The 13,861-nt window shown below is 56.7% G+C and overlaps 1 protein-coding gene across 4 annotated transcripts in view; it reads left to right on the top strand.

Moving 5' to 3' along the window:
- The window catches only part of GSG1L (GSG1 like), a 202,157-nt gene extending 188,392 nt beyond the window's left edge, over window positions 1–13,765 (top strand). For all 4 annotated transcript variants that reach the window (XM_072836277.1, XM_072836276.1, XM_072836275.1 and 1 more), the window contains 2 exons: window positions 1,422–1,489; window positions 13,215–13,765. In XM_072836277.1, coding sequence (XP_072692378.1) covers window positions 1,422–1,489; window positions 13,215–13,312 — 166 coding nt within the window. In that variant the 3' untranslated portion in view covers window positions 13,313–13,765. The remainder of the gene's footprint in view (window positions 1–1,421; window positions 1,490–13,214) is intronic.
- The last annotated feature ends 96 nt before the right edge of the window (window positions 13,766–13,861 follow it).

Raw genomic sequence — 13,861 nt, 5'->3', positions numbered from 1 at the left:
TCCGCACGTCTCCTTCTCCAGCCCCACACTTCTGGACACAGCTGGGCAACTAGAAGTAAGACGTGATGGGAAGAATCAGAAAACAGGGGTGGGGCAGTTTCTTGGGCGAGGCCTGAGACTTCCCTCCATGAGAGAAGAGAGGGTATCAGTGCAAAGAAGAGGTGATGGAGGAACGCAGAGCAAGTAAAAGGCAAAGAGGAGGGCCGCCTGGGTGGCTCATTCGGTTAAGCATCTACCTTTGGCTCAGGTTATGACCCCAGGGTCCTGGGATGGAGCCCCGCATTGGGCTCCCTGCTCAGTGGGGAGTCTGCTTCTCTCCCTCTCCCTCTGCCCCTCCCCACCACTCACTCCCGCTCTCAAATAAATAAATAAAATCTTTTTAAAAAGGCAAAGAGGAATTGAAGAGATATAAAACCGTGCGGCCACAGATACAGAATTGGGAGTACTTCTGGTGTTGCTCAGCAGATATGATAATGATTGGAATCGTTTCTACTTCTGGGGACCAGATTCCAGATTGTGATCCTCTAAAGGTGATGCACACCTGGACCACGTGGAGCTCCGTGACTTATTCGGGTTACGAAGGGACGAGCTCTGTGTGGGAACATGGCCCCGCCCGTTCCCCGGGCCCCACCTGTGGTGGGGTGAGGGCGAGGGTCTAGGTCTGTGGCTGCCTCCACCCAGACCCTTGTCAGCCACTGCTCTGTGCTTGGCATCCCTGCCACACCGTTGCAGCCCCCTCAGGAGCTGTAGTCATCTTGAGACGCCAGAGGAGAAGGAAGCTGCACGTGTTGGTGGGAAGGAGCCACCTTCCAACCTTCCAACCTTCGGTGCCAGAAGTCAGAAGACGTGGCTTTATTTATATGTAGAAATGCCCTGAGGAAGTGTTTTCATTTAGTTAAGAAAAGTGACACAGTTATTAGGAGTCCGTTGCCCCCAAATCAGAGGATAGAGGTAAGCAAAAAGAAGGTTCCAGATTTAATCCCTCTATCCTCCTTATCTAGGGTCAGTTACCATTGGCCTTTTGGTATATATTCTGTCAAATAATCTTTTGTGCGTATCAGCGTATAATTTTTTTCATCAAACCATCATTTCTAATCTAGCACTTGCACGTAATGGAACCTCTTTTTCTGAGAACACGCAGGTTTGCATCCCTCTTCTGCCTCTAACTTCTTAGCTGTGTGACCCTCGGCTGGTCACGTTAGCTTTTGATGCTTCAGCTTCTCCATCAACAAAATGGAGATAATGGTGTCCATCTAACAGGGTTGTGGTAAAGCGCCCATGCGGTGGTGGTGGCGGCGGCGTGGGTGGCTTTGCACAGTGTTCCCAAAGGGAAAAAAGGCTGTATTTTTTTCTGGGTCCTGGGTCTGTGCCAGCTCAGCTTGCACCGTCTCACACAGGCTGTTGGGTCCTTTTCTTTCCAGGATCGAGAAGGGGGATGGGCACGAGGAGGACCTCCGCTTAGACTGTCGCCACGAGAGATACCCTGCCCGTAAGTGGCCTCGTCTGCAGGAGCCCGGGCCGTCCGAGGAGAGGGGAGCCTGGAGATGAGCCAGTCCAATCTCTCCCTGCGCCCCTGCTTGGTCCCACAGACACACTCTGCAGATGGGGAAACTGAGGCTGGCATCGTGGTGTAGCATGTCCTCTGCACACGGCAGCCTTGGTCCTCTCATGGCGGAGATGGGATGCTAAGCAAGTGAGGGGCCGTTGGGTGTTTCAGGGCAGCCCAGCGAGCCTCAGCTCGAGGCCAGGCTGGGCTGGGTGTTGGTCAGAAGAGGGAACAGCTCCCCAGTCCAACTCGCCAAGTCAGGGAGGTGACAGTGGACCACGTGTGTTTGGGCTGGGGAGGCTCCTGGCAGCCCAGAATGCATGGACTTCATAGGCCTCACTGTGGGGGACGCCCTAGACAGAATCGAGGGCACCGATTAGGAAAACAAATGCCTGGACCAGAAAGCAGAAGGGAGGTGAAAGGAGAGAGAGGGCCTTGCTCCAGCCAGAAAAGCAGCCGACATGAGGTTAAAGTTAAAACAGCAGCAGCTCAGCTCAGCCCGCACGAGGCCCCGCGTGCCCCCCGCACACCCCACGGCACCCCAGGCTCTTCTTGCCTGGTCTCCTGGCCTTGCCAGCCCCCAGCCCCGACAACTGGGACTATGAACCACACTTTGCAGGTGAGGAAATTTGGACTCAGAGAGGTGGAGTAGCTTGCCCAAGGTCACACAGCTCTGCTACTCGTGGCAGGGCAGTTCCAGCAGATTCTCTCTGCGCCCCACCCACATCTCTCAGACCTTTTAGGAAGGTCCCGTGCCTTCCAGGGGTCGGTATCTGCGTCCCCGGGAGTGGGCTTGCTCCAAGGCATGTGTTTTGCATGGTCCCCTGGACGGCTAGAGACCGGTGTGGCGGGCTTCACAGCCCTCCCTGGGCTGGCGGCCTCCCCATCTCTGCTGCTTTCCCTCCCTACACCCAGTTCCCTTGCACCTCCTGACATCTCCCCGACTCTCCAGCTCCTCCCTCAGGGTCGGCTCTGGGGATATCCGAACGGACACAGTGGAGACTTGAACTCAGGTCTGTTTAACCCCAAATCCCATGATCCCGGGAACTGACCAAGAAGTGGCTCAGCCCGGAGTGAGGGGCCTGGGAAGACAAGAGGAGAGGTCTGGTCTTCACTCTGGAGGAAGAGGCTCCTGTAGGAGGTGCCACCCCCGTGAGATGACCAAGACAAGAGTCACCCACCCGAGGAATGCGGGGTGGCATCGCAGGGGGTGCTGGGCTCACCCACTGATTGCAGGCCAGGTGTCTGTGCTGGGGTGAAGGCTTCCTGGAGGAGGGGTTCAGGACCCAGGGCATGGAGAAGGTGGGGGTGGAGAAATCCCTTAGGCTCGAGAAGCACGTAGTAGGGATAAAGACTGAGAACGCTGACGTGTTCAAGCACCGTCAGCTCCTGCTTGGGCCTGAGCCTCCCCACACTCCCTGCAGAATGGGCAGGCAACCTTACCAGTCCCTGAAGCCCAAGGATGAAGAAAGAGTTGGAGGGACCCAGTCTGGCTCTAAGAGCAAGCCCTGGAATTAATGAGGATGCCCAGGGTTGGGGGAACTGCAGACCTCCCTCCCCCAGAGCCCAGCCCCGTTCCCACGGCCCTCACCCCTGCCCTGGCACCCAGTCATCTGCCAAGCAGCATTCCTTCACGAAAGGAGCATCGGGTGCCCTCACATGCGGGTCAACGGCCTGCAGAGAGTCCATCTTCCATCCCCTTGAAGACCAGCCGTGAATCAGAGCAGACAGGCCTCCGCCTTGTGGGGCTCACAGCCTAGGGGGAGGGAGAAAGTAAGAAGTGGCTCAGAAACGAGACAGCCTCAGGTACCGTCAGGTGCTCAGAGGGAGCGTGTGGTGGAAGAGGGAATGGGGCAGGGTCCTGCAGAGCCACCTCTTGACTGGAGCCTGAAAAACTGAGAACCAGCCAGTAAAGGTCCTTCCAGGCGGAGCCTTGCAAACGCCAAGTCCCCAAAGCAGGAGCAGCCAGGACTGGAAGCCAGCGAGGCTGGAGCAAGGGGAGCAGTGGGAAGGCAGGAAGGCAGGAGATGGGGCTGCGGGGGCACAGGGGCAGGAGCGTGGGAGGGGGCTGGCCATTCTGAGCAGGGACGAGACCTACCCAGATTGTTCATCTGTGTCTGTGTGTCGATCTCTACCTTTAGTCTGTACTTGGGACTGTATCGGCTGTCTGTCTGTCCCGTATCTATCTCTCTATCCGGCCATAAGCGTCCCTGCGTCCATCTGTCTTGTGGGGAAGGGGTGGAGGGTGCGAGGCCAGAGGCCGGCCGGGCAGCTTAGGTGCAGGCGTAGCCATTCCCAGGAGAGGCGACGCGGCCTGACCTCCGGCGGTGAAGGTGAGAGCGGGTGCGCTCAAGAGCTCTCTGCTGGAAGATTCATCAGAATGTCTTCATTGGGTCTCCCAGAGCAGGTCCAGAGATAAGGACTCAGCAGCAAGCACCTGTCTGGGTGATCCCAGAAAACACAAGTAGAAGTGGGGGAGGCAGCCCCTGCAGGGAGATGGAGGCGAGTGCCCTGAACCCTGCTGAGGGGCCCGGGGCGGCCAGTGCAGAGCACACGTACCGGAGTTACCCGCATAGCCACGGCTGCAGCTCTGCTCGGGCCCTGAGGGTGGCCGGGCCACGGAGCGGTGCCTGCATCCCCCTGGGGCAGGTGGAGGTCAGCAGTCCGCTTGGCCGAGGGGGCACCCGTGGCATCTGCTTGTCTGCTCGGAGCAAGGGCGGGCGGCCAGGAGCCCAGGGGACAAAGCTTGCTCCAGCCGTCAAGGGCCTGGGGGCCCCGAGCACCCAGCATGGAGAGGACAGGCTGGTGGGGCTGCGGTGCTTTGTCCGGGTGATGTTGGACGGTGTCAGAGTTGGGAAGGGAGGTGGTTGAGGCTGAGGAGGTCCTCCAGGGAGCACGCTGCGGGTGGGGAGAGGCAGTGAAGCAGCCGATCCTAATGCACCGCCCTGGGACTGGGGGAAGGTGAGGACGGCACTGCCCAGGGCTGTCAGCGGCCCCCGGAGATTTGCCACCTCCCTGTGCCTCAGGAAGGAAGGGGCCTCAGATCCCACGGCACCTCTGCCAGGTGTGTCTTTTACCAGGTCGCCCAGCTGCCGGGGACAGCAGTCTTTCCCCCGGGGCCAGCAGAGGCGCTGGAGGCTTCCGTCAGCTGTCAGAGGAGTTGGCTTCGGTCACTTGAATTACCCTGCCATGGCTGCTCCTGTGGCCACAGGAAAGTCATTTATTCAATGCATCTTTTTTTTTTAAGATTTTATTTATTTATTCATGAGAGACACAGAGAGAGAGAGAGGCAGAGACACAGGCAGAGGGAGAAGCAGGCTCCATGCAGGGAACCCGATGCAAGACTCGATCCGGGGTCTCTAGGATCAGGCCCTGGACCGAAGGCGGTGCTAAATTTACCGCTGAGCCCCCCAGGGATCCCCTATTCAACACATCTTTATGAAAGATGCTTCTCTAGACTGGGCCTCTGCTGGATTCTGGAATACGGGGGTGAACCAGGCGTGTTCCTGGACGGGAGAGCTCCTGACTATGGCTGGATCGTGTGGCCAGAGCTGAAGTGGGGTCAGTGCAGGGGTCGGTGTGACAGCAGAGGCACGGTCCCTCATCGGGCTTGCGGTGAGTGCCAGGTGCCAGAGAGGGAGGAGATCTTTGGCCAGGGGTGATCCAGCTTGGTACAGTCCTACAGCGCTACAGATTCCTGGACTTGATTACAAAAATAGTCAACAAGAAAAACTCAGTCCCACCCCCTCAGGTCTGCTGCTATCTCGTCCTGGTGTGTGTTCTGAGGACTTTGCATTTATCCACTTACTTAGTCCTAAACACCGTCCCATTTTACAGGCAGGGAAAGTGAGGCAGAGCTGGGATTTGCACCCAGCCTCTCTGGCCCCAGAGCCCAAACCCTGGGCCACCAGTGTGAGCTGCCGCATGTCGGTGGGTGGCTCCCGTGCCGGGCACAGGCATCTACCAGTCGCCGGGCAGGGTCCAGGGCCTCCGGGCCCAGCCACACGTGGACTTGGTCCTCGCAGACCTCGTGGGCTAGGAAAGCAGCCTCCTCAGGCCACCTGGGGAAACAGCACCATCTCCAAAATGCAGCCTCTTAGCTGCTCGTGGGGTTTTGGCCAAGAAAATATTTTGGAAATGCCTGGTCGAGTTTTGCAATATTTCTGCACCGAACAGCTGCTCGGATTTCGTGGTGGGCTGACTATCGGGCAGGAGGAACGGGGGAGGAGGAATGTCAGCGAGCCCGCGTTATTAAAGGCTTACTGTGTGCGGGCCTCTGCTCAGCCGTTTGCAGCCCCAGGAAGGAGGGCTGATGACTTCTGTGGGGACGGAACGAGTGAGGTGTGGAAAGGCACCCTGACTTGCTGGGATCTCTGGTCCCCTGGGGGAGACAGCCCAGCTCGGGTGTCCATCTCCCTCCTTCCTCTGGGTACGAGGCCATTCCTGCTCTGGCTCCCAAACCCCCACCCTCAGCTCCTCTCACTCTCCCTTCTCTCATTCCAACCCAGCCCCCCCCCCCCCATCTTTTCTCTTTCTAGAACATCCAAAACATCCCCTCACAGGGCTTTGCATTTGCCACTCTCGCTGCCCGGAATGCTCTCCCTCTGTATCCTTGCATGGCTCACTTCGTCTCACCTTGAAGTCTCAGCCAGAAGACGGCTTGCTTGGAGAAGCTTACCCTGACTGCACCGGCTTCTCCCACTGTCCTCATTATCACTTTGTTTTCTTTCCTTCATGGCACCCGTCCCTTTCTGAAACTATTTTTTGTATTTACGTACTCAGTTTTTGTTTGGTGGCCTCCTCTGTTCTAGGAGAACAGGCCCCCTGTCTTGTTTTGTTTGCATCTGATCTGAGAGCCTAGAACAGTGTGTGGCACACAACAGGTGCTCAATTGCTGCCTCCCAAGTTTCTCCCACCATTTCCCACCAGAGCAGTCACTTTTCCGTAAATGCTTACATGAACTTGTGGTTATCTTAGTTGCCCCGGAAGTCGCTATTTTTTTTCCTTGGGCTACCGTGATATGGATTCTGCTACAATTTCTTTTTCCTGAGGAAAGAGTTTGCTTTTGAAACTTGCCTTTGGGCCTTTGCAGTGCCATCAGCTAGCTCGGGAGCACATCAGATGTGACATTTGATGGAGGTGATGCTGCCATCTGGTCCAGGTGTCTGCATCTTCCTTCTGGGGGCAACTGGGGCTTGCAGCTGATTGCAGCTGTCAAGTTCAATGCCCGAGACAAGCTTTTGATTTTGCCAGGTGTGTCTGTAAGGCCGGGCCGGGCTGGGCAAGAGGCTGTCACTTGCCGGGTGCAGAGGTGGCTTCTGGGAGCTCCGTCTGGATGGGTCTCTGCCGCTGCTGCCCTCAAAATAGCAGAGGGAATTTCAAGGAAGACTTCCCTGGGTCCAGAGCAGCTTGGCATTTTTATTAGATCAAAATCAGATCCAATATAGTACTGCTCAAGTCTGCTTCTTTTATTAAAATGGAAACAGACAATATTTCTGAAATAAATATCGATGCCAACTCGCTGAGCACCCAGGCGGGTATGTGGCTTGGAGACATCTGAGACCCGGGCCCTGGGGGCTGTGAGATCCAGGCCGATGCTCACATTTGAATCACCTGGGGGACTCCCTAAAATGCGGATTTCCAGGCCCCACCTCTGCGTTTCTTGCTCAAGAGGGCTGGGTGGGGCCTGGGAATATGCATTCCTAATGGGTCCCGGTGATGCTGTTTCTGCTGCCCTGCAAACTGGCTTCTGAGCAGTACTCAGCCTCGAGCCAGCACCTGTCGCTCTGAAGTTGCAGCCAGGAGCACGTCTGCATTTTGTCCCTTGCTTGGGCTCTTTGGTGGCTTCTGGATGGCAACTGGTGCTTCTAGGGCCAGCTTCTCTTCAATCCATCCTCCTAAGACAGTTTTGGTCCTGTCCCCCACCCCCCCATCCCCTCCTCCTAGCTTCAGAAGCTCCTGTGGTGGCTCCCCTGGCAGGTGTCAGGCACTGTGCTGACCCGTCCCACACATGCCCGCAGAGGCCTTCTCACCCCATCCCACCCCCATCCCCACTTCATCTCGCAGCCACCTGTCGCTCTCAGGACCCTTCTCTGTAACCGTCTCCCCACTAGGATGGAGATGTCTTGAGGACAGGGGCCTCATCGCCACATCTGCACAGCAGCCCCAGTGCCTAGCCCATTGTCTGTCTTCGGCACATGTCCGGCGAATGAGGGACATTAGCTCACTTAGTCCTCCTGCAGTATTTGCTCTGACAAGTATTTCCATTTATAGGGAAAGATACTTGGGTTCAGAAAAACAAGGTCATTTGTCTGGCCACCATTTGTCTGGTGTGTGTCTGTGGTCACAGATCTGGGCCACTTGCTTTGCCTTTGTTCTTGTCTGTGACCATTTCTGCCCAGGGCAGTTGCTCCCATGGCACCTGTTCCTAAGAAGCACTTGGGGGCAGTTGTGAAAATGCAAGTTTCCCTGGAGATTCCAATTTTTGGGTTTGGGGCAGGGCTGAGGAATCTGCATCAGGTAAGTCTGATGATAAGGTGGAGGCCCCAGGTGCAGGATGAACCCTGTCCCCCCTGAGGGGGCTGCCGGGCACCACAGCCCCCCGCTTCCCCTCGCCAGCTGCAGGTGCCCGGCTTTCTAGCCACATGAACCTTCTCGCTCCCTCCAGCCAGCAACAGTGCTAGGTTTTTCACACCTCCTGAAAACCTCATTTACCTGCCAAGAACCTATTTCACACTCTGTTCCTTCTGCCTGAAAAGACCTGCTCCCTTCCTTTGCTGGACAAAAAACAAACCCTACCCATGCAATAGTGAGCTTTCATAGTGCTTTCCAGGTCTAGTTCAAATGTGCGGGGATGGCAGCCAGCCCCCCTCCACCCCCCTGCCAGAGGTAGTCCTGTTCCTCTCAGCATTTTCCTGTCCTGAGGTTCATGTCTGTAAGGTAGGATTTGATGATGGTTACAAGCCCAGCCTTTGGAGCTGCCTGGGTTCAAATCCAGCAGTGGGTCTTTGGACAAGTGACTTAACCTGTCTGGGCCTCACTTTCCTCATCTGTAAAATGGGCATAGTAATGGCACCTCGCTCATATTTCTGAGCATTAAATGGGTCAGTGCACATGAGGCGCAGTGAATGACTCCTGCCACCCTGTAAGAGCTGTAGACGCGTGTGCTCCTGTCACTTCCTCCTATTTGCGTGTCTTCCTCACTAGCGCTAGCAGGTGTCTCACTCATGTCTGCAGACCCAGCACCCGCTGTGGAGGCTGACACACAGTAGGTGCCCAACAAATGTCTAGTAAGAGAATGAAGGAGTCAGTGGTCCTGGGAGAGGTGGCAGGTTAAGTGAACTTAACCCGATCGATCCCAAGTGTGGAGAACAGATGAAGAGCACGTCATGGTCCAGAAACATGGAGTCCCCAGAAGATGGACGTGTGTGAGGACAAGGATGGGGCCCCCATTTGATCTCCTAAGACAAGCTGGCCCCCAGGTAGACCACAAAACCCAGCGTCCCCTCCACGTGGATCTCACACACACCTGCTCTTCTTCTCAAATCTTTGTTCGTTCATTTAACGCATCTACGTTATGGGCACTCCACGTGGATTTGAGCCAGGTGCTGGGGTCACAGCAATGAGCAGTAGCGCAGCTAGTCTCTGTCCTCACGTTTGACATACAGCTCAGTAGGGGAACCTGGGAGGAATCGTGTCAATGATTTGGTTCTTACTAAATACACCAGAGTCTCTGAAGTGCCCTTAGGATCCTGATTTACAGAGCAGGGTTGACTTGGAGAAGCAGCTGTAGGGCCCTCGCCAAGGTGGCAACATTTTAGGAGGGCAAAGGGATGATGGTGCCACTAGCTCAAGGGCCTCCGAAGCCAGACACCTCAGCGCCAGCCTCCATTCATTTCTCCATCACGCCCCTCAACCGTCTCTTTCTAGAGGAAAGAGTTCGAGGTGGGCCAGCTTGACTGTAGGCTCTGGATGGGCCCCGAGGCCTCAAGGGAGGCCGTCACCCCCTGGACAGCAGGGCGGGGCGGGGCTGCTGTGGGTCAGATCACCAATACCAGCCCCTTGCCCACCGTCTTCAATTCCTTTACCAGCTTCAGAGCGCCTTGGACGCGTTACATCCCGTCTAAGTGCCGTGCCCCCATTTCCCCTGCGACACGGTTGCGGTGGCACTGCCAGTCTGGGCTTTCAAGGGCCCTTCCGACTCAGTGAATCCATTCTGGAACAGAAGATGCGACTGCACACAATTCAGCAGAGCTGAGAGCTAATCCCCTGGGGATCCTGGTGCCCTGGGGGAGTTCATGACAGTGATTTCCCGCTGAACGATGAAGAAGTTAGGACGGAAGGGACAGGACATTAAAAATGTTCATGTGCATTTGGGCCAAGTACTCTGCTAAGCCTGGTTGCTTCCAAGGGAATTTGAAACGCGGTACTAGCTACCAACCCTCTGAGCGGCGCCCGGACAGAGCTCTTTCCACCCTTGGGCTGTGGCTCCCCATCTGTGAAGAGAAGTGGTTGAACCCAAGCCCCCTCCAGTACTGGCATGTGGCTATTTCTGCATCTATCTGAAGTCGGATGATGAAGGATTTCTAGTAGGATCTCCAGAAGGATTTCTGCTGGGCCTGCTGAACCCTTTGTAACTCACATCCGTTGCAGGCTCAGAGAGGAGAAGGAACTTGGCAACAGTCACACAGCTTTAAAAAAAAAAAATGGTGACACAGCTTATAAGCTGTGCAGCCTGGATCTGAACCTTTGACTGCCAGAAGTGGTCATAGTTTTTCCCCCTAAGCCCGTATCTACAAGAGGAGAGATACCAAGGAGCCTCTCATAAGGGCCGGCCGAGCTTCTTCTCCAGGCTTGGAAATTCCTCCAACCTCCTCCTGCCTGCTTTCTTCATTTGTGATAGGAAAGCTCAGGACTTGCTCTGTGCCTGGCCAGCTGCTGGGGGCCCAAGGCTCCAGGATGGAAGCAGACCCAGTCCCTGCCTGCACGGGGTCCCCAGGTTAGTTGGGGACCCTCACTATACAAAGTGACAAGCCCAAGGGGAGAGAGCTCTGCAGCATGTCATGGGGTCACAGTGGGGAGCGAAGCCTGGGAGGTCATGGGATGCTTCAGCCAGGAAACAGCAGGGAAGGGCACCGGGCTGAGGGACCAGCATGTGTAAAGCCACGGCACAGAGTCACGGAACCAGGATGCGGGCTGGGAAGAGATGCTACTCAGCCCACAGATGGTTGTAAATGTTTGATTTTTTTAAAAAGATTTTATTTGTTCATCAGAAACACAGAGAGAGGCAGAGACACAGGCAGAGGGAGAAGCAGGCTCCATGCAGGGAGCCCGACGCGGGACTAGATCCGGGGACCCCAGGATCACGCCCTGGGCCGAAGGCAGCGCTAAACCGCTGGGTCACCCAGGGGTCCCGGTTGTAAATGTTTTAAAAGCCTCAGTTGTCAGTATTGAAAAGCCAGGAGATTTTATTTCGAAATTCTGATTTTTAGCTTCTCTGAACTTTTTGGAAGATCTGAGCTCACATTCTCCATGGCAACAATTGGCCAGAGCTGAAGAATGGCTGCTTCTGGCTGCTTCGCCCATTTATGCCGTTCGGCTGGGCCTAGTAGACACGTTGAGATGGTATTCTCCGATCTACAGGACGAGGTGCTCCCCCTCCCCCCACCCCCAGCTAGGACCTCACCCAAAAGTAGAGAGACAGGAAGAAGGGTGGTGGCCTGCGGGTCACCCCTCAGACATGGGGAGGACAGAGCTCCCCACTCTCCACTACAAGTGGCTCTGGGCCCCCAGCCCCTCCCCAGAGACTGAATAAGAAAGGAGGGTCCCAGTGCTCAGCGACAAATCCACCTCTGGATCCGGGGGATGAGGAGCCTGGTTTTAGCTCCAAGAAGGATGGGGATCGTGGCCCTTTCCTTTTCCCTCAAAATTCATGATCACTTTCTCTCTGTTCCAACAAACTCTCCGGGGTTCGGCCTGTTGGCAATGTCAACATTGCAGCTACTATCACTTTTAAATATTCATTTAGGAAAACAATCAAACCTTCCTGCACATCAAATATTTGCTTCTAGGTTAAAAAAAAAATCCAAACACCTATATCTTGGCAGCATTCTTCCAAAGAATGCAACTGTTAGTGGCTGAGGCCAAAACAAATGTTTTCCCAGAGGCCAAATGGTTCCAGAATGTTTGCCAAATATTTCCCCACCCTTTAAAAAATAGAGTAAAATTAGCAAAGCAGTAACAGTAAACTGAAAAAAAAAAGTCAAAGTAATAAAACCCCAAAAACCATCTTCCCCTTTGACCGTGACCTTCCAGCCTTTGCCTTGAGGAAGACTCTCCCAACAGTCACAGCTGCCCTGGGGGTGGAGGAAGAGTAATGAGCTGTCTGTCTTTAGAGGTGTGCAAGCAAGAGCTTGGTGTCAGCAGGAATTCCCACCCCAAGGGTCTTGCTACAAGGAGCCCGTCTGACCCCAAAGGGTGACAAGAATATCTGAGCCTCCATTAGAGCTCAGAGCAGAAACACAACCAAACGACATGGAACAAGTGTCTCTACTGCGGAAGTTTGGAATCAGGAGGATAAGGATTCAGTCTGGCTCCCCCATAGCTGTGACTCTGAAGGCGGCTGCTTATCCTCGCTGTCTCCCTTCCCTCATCTGTAAGATGGGTCGTAGCTACTTCACAGCTTGGGAGGCCAGAGGCAAGTCGGTGTAGACCGTGGACGCTCCGTCACTGTTGGTTTCCTCTGGGGAGTGCTGCCGGGAGGGGCGCTCCAACGTGAGGGAGACACAGTGGGCTCCAGGGATGTCCGGGGGGCTTCCTGTCGGAGGGGACACATGGGCTGCGCCTTGAGGATTTGATGGCCAGGAGTACAAGGATGGTTTGGCAGGTCTTGGGGGTGGGGGGGTGGCCCCGATTCCGGCATTGTCCGAGGCCGCAAAGGAGGCCTCCGAGGGGAGGCAGAAGGCGGGCTTCCCGAGCCCAGGGCACAGGCCTGGTGGTGGAGCCTTGCCTGGGGGCCGCGTAGACGCTCTGAGCACATGCCCCTCGGGTCACGTCAGGACGGGGCTGGGAATCGTGTGCCCTCAGTTCTCCTGAACATGTGGAGACATGCGGTGCAGCTCGGGGAAGCCCTGCCGGGGAGGTGGGGGGTGGGGGGCGGTCCCAGGATGGCCGGGCTGGATGGGGGGTCATGGGTGGGCAGGTGGGGGCAGGACGATGGAGGGCCGGTGGCTGGGGCCACCGGGTGAGTTAGTGGGTGTGGCGGCAGGGTGGGGAGAGGTGAGCGGGCGGGGAGGTGGAGGGTGGGGGGGATGAGGATGTTTTGGGTTACAGGCAGGTGTGGCTGCGGGAAGCTGGGCTGCTGGCGTGTTAGTGGACGGCGTGAGGGCAGGTGCGCTGCTGTGTTGACGGGGGGGAGGTGCATGAGTGGGGGTGGGTTGTGGGTGCGAGGAGTGTGTCGGAGGGCGTGCTGGACACATTGGCGGGTGCTGTCTAGGTGGGTGGGTGATGGGGGCACGGGGTGGTGAGCCGGTGGTAGAGGGCTAGATGTGGGTTGACAGACGGGGGGTCGGGGGATTAGAGGGCCGCTGGAAGGCCTGGGGGCGGGTGGCCAGTGGACGCGTGGGTGGAAGGAGGTGGCTGTCAGCACTGACCACCTGTCTCTTGGCAGGACACCATCCACACATGGGAGATTCCTGGCCCCGGAGCTCTGCACAGGAGATGCCAGAGCTGAACCGTCAGTGCTGGGTCCTGGGGCACTGGGTGTGACTGAGACCCGGCCTGGCCCCCAGACCTCAAGCTGTCACCAGGACCGGCCCCCTGCCAGAAGACCAGCGGTCTGGTGCCCCCGGAAACCTGGCCCATGGGCTGTGAACTCAGCCGGCCTGTGTGGGAGACCCAGGCCTGCCCTTCCCACTGCCGCCTGGGGCTCAGGGCCCCGGAAACAGAGCCGGGGTGGCCCGAGGGAATGACCAGGGCTGCACATGCGACTGTGAGACAGCAACTCCTGACTCTTGCCACCGTCACACGCAGCGCCCTGTCTGGTGCAGCTGGGGCGCCAGGAAGGACAAGGCCACTGGCCTCTGAGGGCCGGCCGGGAAGTTCAGGGGGTGCCCGGCGGTGCGCCAGGCAGGGAGTGGGTGCGGCTTCCCGGCGCTGGCACCACCTTGGGGGCACACAGCAGGCACACAGCAGGGGCACAATAAATGCTTGTTGAACCTGTTTTGTTGCTATGTGTGGAGGCCGGTTGCTCTCTGGGCTGTGGCTGCCCCCCACGGCCCCATCCTGTCGGGTCCTCAAGGAGCCTGAAGGTGAGAC

Source organism: Canis lupus, chromosome 8, assembly GCF_048164855.1.
Source record: "Canis lupus baileyi chromosome 8, mCanLup2.hap1, whole genome shotgun sequence".
NCBI lineage: Eukaryota > Metazoa > Chordata > Mammalia > Carnivora > Canidae > Canis > Canis lupus.
This window is presented reverse-complemented; position numbering and strand designations above follow the sequence as displayed.